The following is a 14,867-nucleotide window of genomic DNA, read 5'->3' as shown; positions in this document are numbered from 1 at the left end:
TGTCATCAGATTTGTTTTGTAAAGATTTTAATTAAAAATCATCAAGGCAACTGTGTGATCCGTCTTCTGCTTCATCCGGGCTGTGTGTTCAGGTACAACTATTTAAATATTTAATAAAGTTTTAGGGAGTCCTGTTATATTTAATTCATGGATTTGTGTATCAACTAATCCACAAAGCTGATGTTGAACCCTCTCACTTTCCGTAGGACCGAAATTTCAGCATATCCGTTCGGGGTAGTTGTGCCTTCATCTTTTTATACATTGTAAGTGCAAATAATAATTTAGGTAAACTATAGACTATAAATCAGACTATATGATAATTAAAACTAAGGCTAAAACGTTTCATTAACTCCACATAAACCTTCATATTAGCAGGTAACTTCGTTGTACCACCGCCACCCCTGTGCATCTGGAATGGTACGGTCCGGAACTTGAATCATTTTGCGGGAAGCAGTTTCTGTCCAATTTGAGTTTTCAAAACAAACGATTAAGCTTCTTGTTCCAAATGAGGTGAGAAATATACTTTTTGAGTTATAATCCAACCCATACCTATAACACACAGCTATTATGTTGGTAAAGTCATAAACGTTACCATAACATTAAGTTACGTTAGACCTATCGTTGGCCTGCTTGTTCACTTTACGCCGTTACGCTAGTTTACGTGAGCAAAGTGGTCAAACTAGCATAAACTTAGGCCTTAATTCGTTCAAGTTGTATAGTTTTTAAGCACACCAAGTGGCAGGAGAAGCTACAGTGAACGTGCTCCTGCTTTGAGTTTGGTTGAGGTTAGGCACACAACCGCTAAACGGAGCGATACTACGGTTCCCTGTAAGGTTTTAGACAACAACTAAAGAGGAGGAGGAGGAGGATAATGATGATGATGGCGATGTTGTTGATGAAATCCCCCTGTCTTTGTTTCCACAGTGCCAAAAAGGGCAGAAGAGCCAAAGTGCTCACGGTGCCTCCACAGGAGAGTCAGGTGAGTTCAGCTCTCTGTAGCTTTTGCACCACTTTGGTTTGAGTCCAGTTGATGTGCTCTATGATTTGTAATAACAGCATTTAAAAGGGATACGAATGGGGCCGTGCTGTCCTCTATTAGTGTCATTGTAATAGTACTGAGTGTCTAAACAAAGCTCGACAAAACTGTAAATGATGGGAGTTGAGTGGTTTTCTCTGTTCGCGTTCATTTCCAGAAAGATTTATCCAATGATCCAACAGAAGCCCCCAACCTGTCCTCTATTGACAGAGCCAGCTTCCTCGACGGGCTGCAGCAGGATCACGGTGAGTTCATTACACTGTACGGCTGTATCATGATCCATATCAGAGTCATTATGTCTCTGGGAGTCTAGGAAAAATCTAATTTCACAGTAACATTGGCGACCAGCTTTCTTCACGTTTGTCTCTTCCTGCATTTTCTTCATCTTTCTTTCCTTCTCAGTATGTTACCGGCTACCTTGTTTCCAGCCTGAACCACCAACATTATACTGACCAGGTAACTTGTTTGTCTCCCCCTCAAGGCAACCCCTTGCACAGCACGGCCATGGAGGACGACTTAAACGTCCCGGAGCAGGAAGCACAGACGAACGGACGCAAAGCTGGGAAAAAGGAAATTCCTCAGAAGAAGGTGAAGATGCCAAAGACCGCTGTAAAGCAGCGCGGAGCTGCCGTGAAGAGGAAGGAGATGGAGAGAGATGAGGAGGAGGAAGAGGAGAAGAAAAAGAGGAGCAGGAGAAGTTCTGGAGGCACGAGGTGAGGTCACGTTCTGGTCGCCTTTTAGAAAGACAATCTCAAGTACAAAAAAAAGAATATAAAAGCAAATACGTGCCATGGACGTTTCTAAAACCAATATTCTGTCTTCCCATCATATGATTCATCTCGTCTCTTGTGTCCCAAACAAGGCCGGAGGGAAACCAGCAGATGAAGAAAGGCAAGAAGAGAGGGAGTGAAACAGGAAGTGAAACGTCCGGCGACGCTACACCAAAGGTGAGGAAGTGAACGATGAATATCTCCGGTCAGCTCATGTGTTCATGATGTTTATTTACGCTGAGTTTGAAATAATGAACATGCTTTTAAAAGAAAGAAACTCTTTTGATGTTGATACAATGGTTTGTTCGTTTTTTTCTTCCAGGAGAAACCCGCCGCTGCCCGTCGGAGAGTCCTGTCCTCTGAGGAGGACGAGGAGGACTTGGATGATGATCAGAGTTGGGTATGCACTAACTTCAGTGCAGCAGCGAGGAGCCGAGCATCCACAGAAACGCCGCATTTGTTTTAAACCTCCGCATTTGTCTTCATTTTGTTTTAATTCAGAAGCCGAGCCCGAAGAAGGCGGCGGCTTTCAGTTTGGGAAAACGCCGAAAGTCTTCGTCCGAGCGGCCGAAATCTAGAACGTCTTCATCGGGTCAGTGAGCGTAGACGTGGTTCAAACCCTGCTAGGGGACACTGTGGCCCTTTCTCTTTAGCGTAGCTTAGCATCAAGTCCCGACAGACCCAAGCTAACGATTCCAGTTTTAATGCTAAGCTAAGCAAGCGATTTCTTGGCCACATTTTAAATCTAGGCCTTTTCATTGTTTGTCGATGTAAGGACTGTTAAAGCTTGTCTTGTCTTCATACACTATGTAATTATTAAGAAATAGAGCCAATGTTTCATACCACAAGTTCAGCTGAACATTGTTTTTTTTGTAAATCTTCTGTTGAGTGAGCAGCCCCTTACTCTTTATCGACTCTTCTCTCATGTGAACTATACAACTTCTCCCGTGTGAAGGCGATGCCTCTGCAGAACCAGAGAAGTCCAGCGGGGGCGACCAGAGGAGGAGGAGACGAGGTGGACGTGGAGAAACAGAGTGTGAGGTGGTGCTGGACGCCTTTCTGGAGTTCTGCGACCAGTACAGGTGAACTAAGACGCCCAAAAAAACACGTCGCCTGTGAGCTGAACCCCACAACCATAACAACTACTTCCATTCACAAACGTGTGTTTCAGAGAGTCCGTGGAGTCCAAAGCAGTTAAAGAGGCCGTTGACTCTTTCTCCTCCAATGTGAAAGAGCAACTGCTGGAAAAGGTCAGACTTCATCAACTCTACTTCATTTGTTGAAGCAAAGAAAAAAGAAAACTCTGTTAGAGATTCACACTCAAGAAGAGAAACTATAGTACACACACTCGACTTAATCAAGGGGCAAAGAACTAGTTCAGCGTTAATAACCAACCGCCATTTCCCCTTAAGTTTACCCCCCATGAAATGTGGCGCTATGATGTCAGCAAGGATCTACGATCGTACAAACTTTAACATCTCCGTCAAACCCGACGCGAGTAATGCTGATGTCCAAATGTGTTCGCTGGTTTTCTTTTTTCAGATCTCTTCTGCCAAAGAGCTCAAGGCTCTAAAGAGAGGAAACGCCAAGGTAACTATGGGATAGCAGCACAGCAGCAGAGTCCTCGTCGTGCTGCAGACACCACGTCACTGCACAGCAGCCTGGACTTACTGTTGCTTTCACTCCTGTTGTTGTTGTGGTGTCAGGTGGGCTCTTCCATCCGCACAAAGACACAGAGACTGCTGGACGCCAAACATGAGCTGATGAGGTGAGAGGCGGTTAAGACACACAACACACACACACTAAATATCTGTTAGATGCACTAATGACACCAAAAGAAAAAGAGGAATTTTTACCATCCTGCGTACATCACAATGACCTTTCACGCTGTGTGTGTGTGTGCGTGCATGCGTGTGTGTGTCAGGGCGGAGAGGCAGATGTGGCTGCTGCAGAAGGAGAAAGCCGAGCTGGAGGTCCGGCTGGCCGACCTGAGGCGAGGCCGAGCCTTCCTGCAGGACTTCAGAGAGCTCAGTGCGCGGTACCTCGACTACAGACGCAAACACCCCAAAGAAGAAGAGATGGTACACACACACACACACACACACACACACACACAAATAATGGAAATCATAACCTGAACTTGTGTCTTTGTCACAGTACAACTTTAACTTCTATCTTAATTTGATGTATTTTCATGCCTCGCAATGGAACTCTCGTATTGATGTACTGCTTCCTCCTCCTCTCCTCCTCCCTTCCAGTACGGGGCGTCCAGCTTGCCTGCTCTGCTATTGGAGACCAAGTATTTTCAGACTGCAGAGCATCAGCAAGAAGACTGAAATAATAGCGCACCGCAACATTTACACAGAATGTGCACAGGTTAAAGGACTCAAAGTTGACGCAAAGCCACTCTAAAGTTTTTTTCTAATACAGAAAAATTCACGTTTTGGATTATATGTTGTGATTCAGATTTCATTATGTGTATATATGCAAATAAAAAACATCCTTATCATTGCTGGATTAATAAATAAGCATTACTGTTCATACAAATAAACTTGTTTAGACAACAGAATATAATAAGTTTAATTTCTGGTTGATTTGCTTGTAGTCTAATTGTTGTCTTTTTATCTGACGTGTATTTAAATCCAGTGTTTTCAGTTTCTCTATAAACACTAAACGTGTCCTGACAGTTGTTTAAGCCAATCAACTGCTCCCTTTGGTCAAGGTGCTCTTGCACCCGCCCCCCCGCGGGGATCCGCGGCCCTGATTGGCTGAAGAGTTTCCGCACTGTACTTTGAACAACTTTGACGGTCCTTGAAGTCATCGTAAGGACTGGGGGAGTTGATTGAACCAGTACGAGGCTATTCCTACCACCCGTCTCTCAAAACAGGTACGTTTACTTACTTCGATAAATACAAATAATAATCAGAAATGACACTTTGACAAAGTTGACGACCAAGACGCGTCTCGTTTCCTGTAAGTTGCGTTGACGGGACTGGTAAAGCAGGCTCATTCAGCGCGCGCTTCCTCAACAGGTACCACACGTTAACGTAACAGCCGTTGGACGCATTAAAGACGATTATAACTACGTTAACGTGAGGTAGTCATGATGATATAACGTTGCTTCTTGAAAAAAAAATGTTACTTGTAGTTTAAATCGACGTAAACTCGCTGTACATATTACATTAATGCACTTTAGCCTCTGGACCAAATATTCCCACAATCCTCTTGAGCGTGAACGTTACGCCCATTGATAAGCCGCGTTGAACGTGTTAAGACGTGTTATAACGTATACATTACGTGCCAGGTGGGTTATGCACAGGGCTGACGGTACTCATGGACATCAGATGCGTCCTCCGGACCCTTCACTGTCCTGCTGATGGCGGAGGATAAAGGATGCGGCCATGACTTCCTCATTGGGGTTTCTATGAGCTGGCGTTGCATCATACCTGCACAGTTGTCAAGTGTTCCTTACACACATACAGACATATATATATATATATATATATATATATATATATATATATATATATATATATATATATATATATATATATATATATATATATATATGTTTATTCATTTAATATAACTATTGTCTCTCATTCATTTATGTTTGTGTAATTTACGGTATACTGTATGTTTTGTATACTCATTGTTAGTATAAATACTACATGTTATCACTTTTTTATTGATTTTACTACATGTTTGGTCATGGAAATTTGGTTAAAAGTCATGGAAATTTGGTTAAAAGTGGTTTAAGGTCATGTAAAAGTCATGTTTATCAATTAATCAACATGTCTATACATCCTGGATGTATGTATATGTGCGGATTTGTTATTTATTTAAATAATGAGTCCCATTTGTCTGGTTCAGTCAGTATTGGACACTGTATTTATTCTAGGGAGTTACTTTATTATAAATATTTAATCAAATATATTACCTTTTTACTTCTAAGATTGTCTGGATTAGAGATATTATGAACTCTTAACCCATCCTAACCACAGGTAACCAGACTAACTACATGAAGTATGACCTCTCTGACGTAGAAGAACCTGTAAACCTGCTGTGATTTCAACATCCTGTCACCTAAACCTGAAACTGATTTGATACCAAAGAAGCTTCTGCTCTCCAAAAAAACGATCTCGAGAGGATTACTTCAAACAAAAAGGATAAACGTGTATTTCTCCCGCTGCCGCCCTCAAATGTTGATAAATGTAATTTAAGATTTAAAAGGCCAAAACCAGCTGGTTACTCTGGATAAAAGTCTTATTTCATAAAGCTAAAGTCACATGTAAATGAGTGTTCTGGCTGGATTCAGGTGACCCGCCTACCTTTAGCAGGGCTAAACTTGTCTTTATCTTCATCTAAGAAAGTGAACCAACACACATCTAAAGCAACCGTGTTGTTTCTGTTCAGACTCTTAACGCACTTCTGCACTTCTGTGTGTTTAACGCCTGCAGGAACATGGCTGATGGAGACCGGCAGAGTGACGTGGACACTGTGGACGCGCTGTCGTTTTTTGGAACAAGGTAATTGTTCTACACGGACGACCGTTTGACCTTTTAGAGCCGCTGACATTTATTTATGTCATTTATCAAACGAGTCAAAGTCGAGTCACCTGTACATGAACTCTGAGGTTTTTTCTTTCGCTTTCTCTCCCTCTTTAACGTTTCATTTGCCGCGGTGTCGGCGATGAAGCCGCCGGCCTACGTTTATTTCATGAGAAGCTTCTTGTGAAAGAGTGACTGACTCCTGTGCTGCGTTTAATGTGGTTGAACGAGTTTCGGTGCCAAGCCAGTTCCTTGGAATTTTGAATCAATGTTTGTGTTTACAAATCTGTGTGTGTGTGTGTTCAGGCCACAGGAAGAGAAGGCGGTCTCGGCCCCCAGCAGCCGTAGTGCAGCAGGCTCTGACTCATACCGCTACAGGATGGACTATCCCTCCATCGGAACCTGTCTGATCATCAACAATAAGAACTTTGACAAGAGCACAAGTAACTACACACACACACACACACACACACACACACACACACACACACACACCCATCATCTACAAAAGCAAAGGAGACAATGGCATTTAAAGACACTCAGCGAAATGGCACTAAATTATGCAGTTTAATGTAATTATTTTTGACAAACCGGCCGCAGCTTAGGTCTTCTTTTTGGTGTAAATAATAGAAGATATGAGGGCCTGGATCGATCACGGGCCGAGGCCTGCTGGGACTCTGGAACGTCGTTAGTAAATATCTGCCATGAAAAAGCTCCATATTATTTAATAGAGTTTGCATAATGTTAACACATAAATAAGGATAAAGTTCTGTGTTTGCTTCACCAAACGCAGTCCCAGTCGTCTAAACTCTCAGTTCTACACAATAAACAACCACCACATTGTTTTGTGCGTTTCTTTTTGTGTGTCTCCGCAGACATGAGCACTCGCAACGGGACGGACGTTGACGCCGCCGACGCCGTGAAGACCTTCGCCCAGCTGGGTTACAAGATCACGGTGGCCAACGATCAGACCACGTATCAGATGATGGAGCTGATGAGCAACGGTAGCTTTTCAATGTTTTTTCGTGTTTTGATCTTATGGAAGCCCATTCCCACCACAAAAAAGTCATAATTATGACTTAAAAAATTATTGTTATGAGATAAAATGTTATGTTATGTCATAAAAAGTCATCATTTTGAGATAATAATTATGAGATAAAAAGTCGAACATTATGACTTTTTATTTTATTAATTTTTTTGTGGCGAAAATGGGCTTCCATATAATTGAGCTTTAAATGTGAATATTTTATCCAATAGGATAATTCTGCTTTATATCCGGGGGACAATCCACACATTTAGTCTCTTCAACGCTTTAATTAAACGTTCCAGCGTTGCTTCTCATCATCAAGCGTCAGGCGGCTGCGTTACTGCAGCAGCACACGGCGGCCACTAGATGGCAGCGCGGGAGCCTTTTCGGTCATTCATAAAGCGTCTTTAACACGTTTCACTGTGTTTGAGTTGTTGTAGGGAACCAACATTAATTCCAATACTTGTTTTTATTGTATGTATTTTTTCAGCAAATTCTTGAGATTTATTTTATATCTGCAAATAAATCACTGTTAAAAGAAATTTTGAGAAATACCGAGCATGAGTCTGAGCAAGGTGTATGAAAAAGGAGTCCTCGAGAGTTCCCGAGTTAAAAAAAAAGACTATTAGTGCACCTTTTTAAAAAAAAATTAAGACCAAAAGCATTGAAATCTGCAACAATAAACACAATCATACAAGTATCGGCATGTTAGGAAGTATATATAGTCAAAGAAAAACATGTTTTTTGGTTTAAAAATTGAAAAATCACCTACTGATTCAGTCAAAAATGAGTTAAATGGTCGTTTAATCGACCTTGTGATTGCATAGATATGCAAAGTGCCGTTTTTTATGCGATTTCCTCAAGAAGAAATGGAAAACAAGTTGGAATGAGACGGCACCTGGACCGGTATCTAACCCTCGGCCTGTTCTCCCGCCTCCAGCCTCCAAGCAGGACCACAGCGACAGCGCGTCCTTCGTGTGCGTGCTGCTGAGTCACGGAGACGAGGGCGTGATATACGGCACGGACGGCTTCGAGAAGTTGGACAACCTGACGAGGTTCTTCAAGGGCGACCGCTGCCAGAGTCTGGTGGGGAAACCCAAGCTCTTCTTCATCCAGGTGAGTCCCGTCACGATGGGGCAATCACTTCTCAGCGCTCGCAGAAGAAAGCCGACTCCTCCCGAAAAACAAACTATAAGTACCAGCATGTCGTCCACTACTTTTCCAATAGCTTAGAAAAAAATAAAATCCAAAAAGGGTAGTTAAAAGTGGTTTAAAGTCATGGAAATATGGTTAAAAGTCATGGAAAAGTGGTTAAAACTATGGAAATGTTGTTAAAAGTCATGGAAATTTGTTTAAGTCATGTCAAATTAGATCACGTCACACATCTAATTTGATCCCCCCCCCCCTCTTTTCCAGGCGTGCCGCGGGACGGACCTGGACGGCGGCTCCCTCGTTGAGACCGACAGCGTCGCCATGCAGACGTCGGAGAGGATCCCCGTGGAGGCCGACTTCCTGTACGCCTACTCAACTGCTCCAGGTAACGGCTCGGTGGATAGAAACAAACTTCATCCGGTAAAACGGTTTGACGAGCGCGAGCGCTAACGCGGCTGCACTCTCTCTCTCTCCCGCAGGCTACTACTCGTGGAGGAACATCCAGAACGGCTCGTGGTTCATGCGCTCGCTGTGTGAGATGCTGCTGCAGTTCTCTGGGCAGCTGGAGCTCATGCAGATCATGACCCGGGTCAACCGCAAGGTGGCGCTGCACTTCGAGTCCAACTCCAACACGCCCGGATTCACCGGCAAGAAGCAGATCCCCTGCATCGTCTCCATGCTCACCAAGGACTTCTACTTTCCTCAGCATTAAGGTCTAACGGCTGATTCTATTTCCATCTATTTCGCCTTTCGCCGTCTGGTTTCCCAGAACCCAAAAGCATTGTCAACGTTTATATTTTTAGTGACATAAACACGAGCAAAGGTCATAAGCATATCATCTCTTTACTAGGTACACACAATACAGTCAGTATGAAGTATTCACAGGTAAACAACAGGTGTACATACCTTTTTAAAAGGTTTTTGAATGCAATAACTGCACAAAGTATAATCAAATATCAGGCCATTTTAAAGTCCCTTTAAATATGGCGCACTGTTAATGCTCATGATGAATACTCCCAGTGTGAGTACTAGTAGTACTTTTTTCTTTTTTCAGGTGGTCACAAATGGACTGTGTGTGTAGTTCTTGATGTGCGTACTACCTGAACATATCCGACAAACTGTGCTCAGCCACGCGTGTGTGTGTTTCTTTCACTGGGGTCGAGAATAAAAACAATGACGCAAAGATTATTTCGAGTGTGGTCCTGGTTTTTGTTCTGTTTCCACTCTGAGCGCCGGAAGGATGATGAGTCACCAGGGAGCGCACTGGGAGAGCACTGGGAGCGCACTGGGAGAGCACTGGGAGCGCACTGGGAGAGCACTGGGAGCGCACTGGGAGAGCACTGGGAGAGCACTGGGAGAACACTGGGAGAACACTGGGAAAACTTGTGCGCGGCCACACGGGGGCGCCAGAGAGACATTTCTTTTAGTGTTGTTTTCTTTCCTGCAATGAGTCGGCAAGGTATACACACCATTCCAGGAACTGAAACTCACACACTACCCCTCCACACACACACATACTCACTCACACACCACCCAGATACTTTAAGTGATACTTATTTTTTGCAGACAAGCAGATGTGTGTGTTTGGTTACAGCTGCCGCGCTTGTCTCTTTGCATCTCAATACTTTGAACGAGGGTTATTTGCATCTTGTGTGCTAAGTTGTCAGTTGCTCTATGAGTTTATCTGTGTGTGTGTGTGTGTGTGTGTGTGTGTGTGTGTGTGTGTGTGTGTGTGTGTGTGTGTGTGTGTGTGTGTGTGTGTGTGTGTGTCAGAGGGAGATAACCCTGATTCCAGGGCTGTGACACGACAGTATAACCGTTCATAACTGCTTCCTGACATTGTTTAAACATATTTAGTTCCAATCACAGTGTTTTTTTGTTTATATATTTCAAGCATCACATCCTCTGTTCCTGTTCTTTACTATGATTTCTCTTTGGTGTAAACACAGAGGGCCATGTGGGGGACGGACTGTTCCATGCATGAAGTGTCCATGACAATGCTTAAATAGCTGCTTTGTGTGTGTGTTTTTTTAAAACACATTTTTAGTTTAAATACATATATATATATATATATATATATATATATATATATATATATATATATATATATATATATATATATATATATATATATATATAAATAAATTTGGGCAATTTAAAAAAATAAATAACATAACACAGATAAATAACATCACATTGTGAGGCAGAAAGCCCACTGAGCTAATGTGAAGCCTTTACAAGATAGGATGTATCACAACTATAACAATACATTTCAAACAAATAAAGTAATATAGCTTTTGTATGGAAGCCCAATTCTGACACAAAAACAATCATAATTATGACTTTTTTTGGTCATAACTATTACTTATTTTTGTGTGTGTCAGAAATGGTCTTTCATACTTTAGTGTTAACATCATGAGAATGATACCAATTAGTACATTTTTAATTATTTACGTTTTTGTATGAGTCTATACAACCAATACTATATTTGACTATAGATGGAATCGGATGCAATTAAAAGGCAAACGGTGCAGTTTCTACTTCCTGTTTAAAACTGTTGCGTTGTGAAAATAAACCCACGTGTCTCACTACAGGACATCTGTTCGGCTCAGGCAAATACTGTGGAAATCCAAATAACTGCAGGTGGGCTGTCTCTCTCACGCACACGCACACGCACAAGTTTCTTGTTTCGTTTCCAGCAGCAGTCGCGCGGAAAGGGGAGGAGAGGAGGAGACACAGGAGGAAGTGAAAATGAAATCCACCTTCAAAGATCGTCTATGTTTGCGAGGAGGACGAATAAAAATAAATGGGCGGTCCCCGGAAATGACTTTAATTAAAAAAAGACAACAATCACTTAATATTGCCATACACTACAATATCACCGTGGCAATGTGACTCCACTTAATTTATAATACAATAGGCAGATGCTAATTTATATATATTTTAAATCTCACGTAGCCCCAATTTGAAGCCATTGAACAAATAATTGCTCAACATCCCTTCACACTATCATTACACTTTAACATTACACGTACATAAAACTTACTTATTATATTTTACCTAATTTAATATCTACTGTTGTTGTTGATGGTCTCGTCTGTTTAATGTTTTGCAATAAAAAAATAAACGGTTCCGATTCTGATTCAGGTTCTGAAATGTGAATCAGAGTGAGTCCACTTAGTTCCGGTCGCGCGCGCACACGCGGGCCAGAAAGAAAAAAAAGAAGTGACTTCCGCGTCGGTCGCCGCTCGCGAGCTCTGATCGACCCCCAAAGCGCGAGAGCGAGAGCGCGAGAGAGGGAAGGGGGATTTCCAAGCGCGAGCCCCCACTTCCCGAAGCAGCCGTTTGTTTTGCTTTCGGTCTGGACGCAGAAAGAGAAATAAACGACGGCCGCCCTTTTCCTTTTTTTCTTTCTTCTTCTTTCTCTTCTTCCTCTTCCTCCTTTCTTTCCTCTCTCTCTACACAAACAACTTTAACTTGTCGGACTCCAGCGGCGCTTGTCGCGGTGACAGCGGCACCGTGAGAGAGGCTTCACAGGCCGTCCACACACCGAACAGGTACAACCTTCTTCTCCATGTTATTTCCGCATGTTAACGCTGTTGTGGACATGACGGCTTCGCTAGCTCGACGTGCAAGTGAAAGTGGGACTGTAGTTTCTCTCTCTCTGTTGTTGTTGTTGTTGACTCTCGCTCATTGCATTTTATTTTCACTTTTGCCTCCTCGCTTGTTGTGGGTCCGCCCGCTAAACACACAGACGGTTTACCTCGCTGAAAAATAAATACTAAAATATACCTGTCAACATCTCACAGAAGTCACACAGCTAATGTCCCCAGGACGTGTGTTATGCTCATTCTCGAAAACGTGTTCATTCAGTCACAGTTTGACGTTGCTAAAACAGTTGTGTATCTAGCTTAGCTGTTGTGTGAGGTTCGAGTGTAACGTTATTCATGCGGTGTTCAGGTGTTCGTGCAGGTGAGGGGAATTCCGAGTGCTGTCAGAAAGCCCGCCACTTGCGCTGTACTGTAAGTTCAGTGTTGATTTAATCTTATTTAAGTTGGTTCCTCACATACCTGGCTGCTGCTGGATGATCATACCTGTTGAATGCAGACAATAAACACTATGTCAGGGTTCTTTCCGGTCATGGAAACCCTGGAAAAGTCATGGAGTTTTATAAAATGGTTATTTCCAGACACTGGAAAAGTCTTTGGGAAAAAAATAATAAAACTCCAAAAGTGTTGTAAAAGTCCTGTAAATGTGTTGTATTCATGTTTTCATGACGTTCATTTACGATGAGTTTGAAATAATGAATCTGCTTTTAAAAGAAAGAGGCTCAAAATATAAGCAGCATACATACAGGCATCTATATAAATGTTTATTCTTTTAATCAAACTATTGTCTCTCATTCATTTGTATCATTTAAGGTTTACTGTATGCTTTGAATCCTCATTGTTAGTTTAAATACTACATTTTGTCACTTTTTAATGTTTACACACATTATTTTACACAATGTTTGCTCACAGACATTTGGTTCAAAGTCATGGAAATCCATTGGTCACAATATGTATGAACCCTGTATATGTTACTACAACTCACTGTGTTGGTGTGACACTGAGTTAACGACTTATCTTACCTTTTTTTTTAATGTATTCATTAGCTTGCATTGATTCTGTTTTCACTCATCCACCTAGATAAAGTTTAAATCCAACAATTTAAACAATATTTATAGTCATATCACCACCTTTTTTATTCTTCTGCAAATCTCACATTTAGCCACAATGGCACCGAAGCTGATTGTTGTAGTGTATAATTAGTGTGCAGATTGTTCCCGTAAGTAAGCTGGCTGCAGCGGCTCATAAAAAAGGGCTAATATTTTTTTTTGTGCCTGATGCCGTGCCATGCATGTCACCCTGTCCGACCTGTTGGGGAGCTCTCGCTCTGGCACCGGCGGACTCAAACCACCGAGTGCGGGGAGTGTGTCGGCCCTTGCTGTGCTGCTGACCGGACTTTGATCGGCCTGCTGAGATCATAACCCTCTGTGCTCCTAAATCAAGTGTGGCGGGGCCGCTGAGCGACGCTTTTTTCTGCACACTGAGCTAAAAAAAAAACCTGCTGCATTCGTTATCTTTCCTCCATTTCTTTCTGTCGTCCGCACCGCCTGCCTCGCCTTCTAAAATATGTAATCCATGATGCTACGCAGTCAGACAATAAACAGTCATTGCGTAGACGACGCAGCTGCAGGTGCAGTGGAGATAAGTGAGTCCGCTGTCATGGGCTCGGAGGCAGCGTTATCTTTACAGCCACAGATCTAATGGTAGGAACTCTCCCTTTTATTTTTTATTGTATTGCTCTCAAAGGGTGGGTTGTGTGTATGAAAAGCAACCTGAAAAGGTGTATCGCGTAGGATTAGGCAGCATCTAGCGAGAGGTCATGGATTGCAACCGACTGAAACTTCTCACGAGTGGAAACATGGCGGGCCAAACTTTGATTTGTCCTCTAGGTTACCGTATATAGGACCACGGTGGCGCCTCCGTGCGTGGGATCGCCTCATCTTGAGCTTTCCGGAAACACAAGCATTGTCGTTTTTATGTCAGCGTACGCTAAAGTAATATACTTTATTAATATTCTATTCCCGTTTCTGCCAATACATCCCTGTGACGGTTACACACTGTTCCTTTAAGCGCTGGCTTCTAATTACAACCTTTGTTTTTGTTCCCCTTGATGGAAACGAAACCGTCGTAATGTACTAGAAGAGAGAAACGTTTAAAGAGAGATAATTCCAATGTAATTTATCATTTAACATACAAATATTATCTGTAATAGATATCTATGTGTGTGTTTGTGTTTGTGTGTGTGTGTGTGTGTGCTCGCAGGACACGATGCCAGTAGAGAGAATGAGGATGCGACCTTGGCTGGAGGAACAGATTGACTCCTGTCAGATACCAGGACTCAAATGGGTTAACAAAGTAAGTACACACAGACACACACACACACACACACAGACTCACAGGATGATATTATTTGTCAAGCGCTGACCAAACGTAAACGTCTGTAGGAAAAGCGAATCTTCCAGATCCCGTGGATGCATGCGGCACGTCACGGCTGGGACCTGGAGAAAGATGCTCCGCTCTTCATGAGATGGGCCATACACACTGGTGAGAAGTCTAATCATGCACTCAGTGCTTTCTCATCTTCAAGCCACACACAAACACACACACCGGTTCTCTGTGTAAAATCAAAGAATCTTCCAATGTCTTTGATGAAACACCAACTGATCCAAGTTGTAGGAGTTTCCCATTCAGTCAGGCCAGAGGAAGCTTCTACGAAGCATCCTC

At 42.6% G+C, this 14,867-nt stretch overlaps 3 protein-coding genes across 8 annotated transcripts in view; all 3 read left to right on the top strand.

The window, feature by feature from the left end:
- The first annotated feature begins 412 nt into the window (after window positions 1-412).
- Window positions 413-4,347, top strand: cenpu (centromere protein U). The gene is made up of 13 exons (XM_068581767.1): window positions 413-510; window positions 925-979; window positions 1,194-1,281; window positions 1,518-1,749; window positions 1,899-1,983; window positions 2,129-2,206; window positions 2,308-2,398; window positions 2,762-2,888; window positions 2,978-3,056; window positions 3,349-3,396; window positions 3,513-3,574; window positions 3,731-3,887; window positions 4,065-4,347. Exons 1-13 carry the CDS (start codon window positions 506-508, stop codon window positions 4,140-4,142), a joined length of 1,185 nt encoding a protein of 394 aa, XP_068437868.1. The 5' UTR covers window positions 413-505; the 3' UTR covers window positions 4,143-4,347.
- Window positions 4,348-4,553: 206 nt separating this feature from the next.
- On the top strand, window positions 4,554-9,723 carry LOC137788494 (caspase-3-like). Of its 2 annotated transcripts, XM_068581335.1 has the most exons (8): window positions 4,554-4,693; window positions 6,267-6,335; window positions 6,663-6,799; window positions 7,232-7,360; window positions 8,324-8,499; window positions 8,800-8,920; window positions 9,015-9,248; window positions 9,590-9,723. In XM_068581335.1, exons 2-7 carry the CDS (start codon window positions 6,271-6,273, stop codon window positions 9,245-9,247), a joined length of 861 nt encoding a protein of 286 aa, XP_068437436.1. In that variant the 5' UTR covers window positions 4,554-4,693; window positions 6,267-6,270; the 3' UTR covers window position 9,248; window positions 9,590-9,723. The 2 variants fall into 2 exon arrangements, with proteins under 2 accessions (XP_068437436.1, XP_068437427.1); XM_068581326.1 differs by having other exon boundaries at window positions 9,015-9,723.
- A 2,098-nt stretch (window positions 9,724-11,821) lies between these two features.
- irf2b (interferon regulatory factor 2b) overlaps window positions 11,822-14,867 on the top strand; it is an 18,621-nt gene continuing 15,575 nt past the window's right edge. For all 5 annotated transcript variants that reach the window (XR_011077777.1, XR_011077775.1, XR_011077774.1 and 2 more), the window contains exons 1-3: window positions 11,822-12,092; window positions 14,406-14,498; window positions 14,588-14,687. Coding sequence is in view for 2 of the 5 variants with exons in the window: in XM_068581730.1 (XP_068437831.1) it covers window positions 14,412-14,498; window positions 14,588-14,687 (187 nt within the window). In the remaining 3 variants the exon portion in view is untranslated. The remainder of the gene's footprint in view (window positions 12,093-14,405; window positions 14,499-14,587; window positions 14,688-14,867) is intronic.

The sequence above is a fragment of the Clinocottus analis genome, unplaced genomic scaffold (genome assembly GCF_023055335.1).
Source record: "Clinocottus analis isolate CAN_PGR_092001 unplaced genomic scaffold, fCliAna1.0.p SCAF_10, whole genome shotgun sequence".
Taxonomy (NCBI): Eukaryota; Metazoa; Chordata; class Actinopteri; order Perciformes; family Cottidae; genus Clinocottus; species Clinocottus analis.
The sequence above is the reverse complement of the archived record's forward strand: the minus strand, read 5'-3'. Positions and strand labels throughout refer to the sequence as shown.

Coding starts and splice junctions, on each gene's coding strand:
- cenpu (XM_068581767.1), top strand. Junction 1,984..2,128: donor CCGGCGACGCTACACCAAAG/GTGAGGAAGTGA, acceptor TTTTTCTTCCAG/GAGAAACCCGCCGCTGCCCG. Junction 3,057..3,348: donor AAGAGCAACTGCTGGAAAAG/GTCAGACTTCAT, acceptor TTCTTTTTTCAG/ATCTCTTCTGCCAAAGAGCT.
- LOC137788494 (XM_068581335.1), top strand. CDS start 6,271: ATGGCTGATGGAGACCGGCAGAGTGACGTGGACACTGTGGACGCGCTG. Junction 6,336..6,662: donor CTGTCGTTTTTTGGAACAAG/GTAATTGTTCTA, acceptor GTGTGTGTTCAG/GCCACAGGAAGAGAAGGCGG. Junction 7,361..8,323: donor GATGGAGCTGATGAGCAACG/GTAGCTTTTCAA, acceptor TCCCGCCTCCAG/CCTCCAAGCAGGACCACAGC.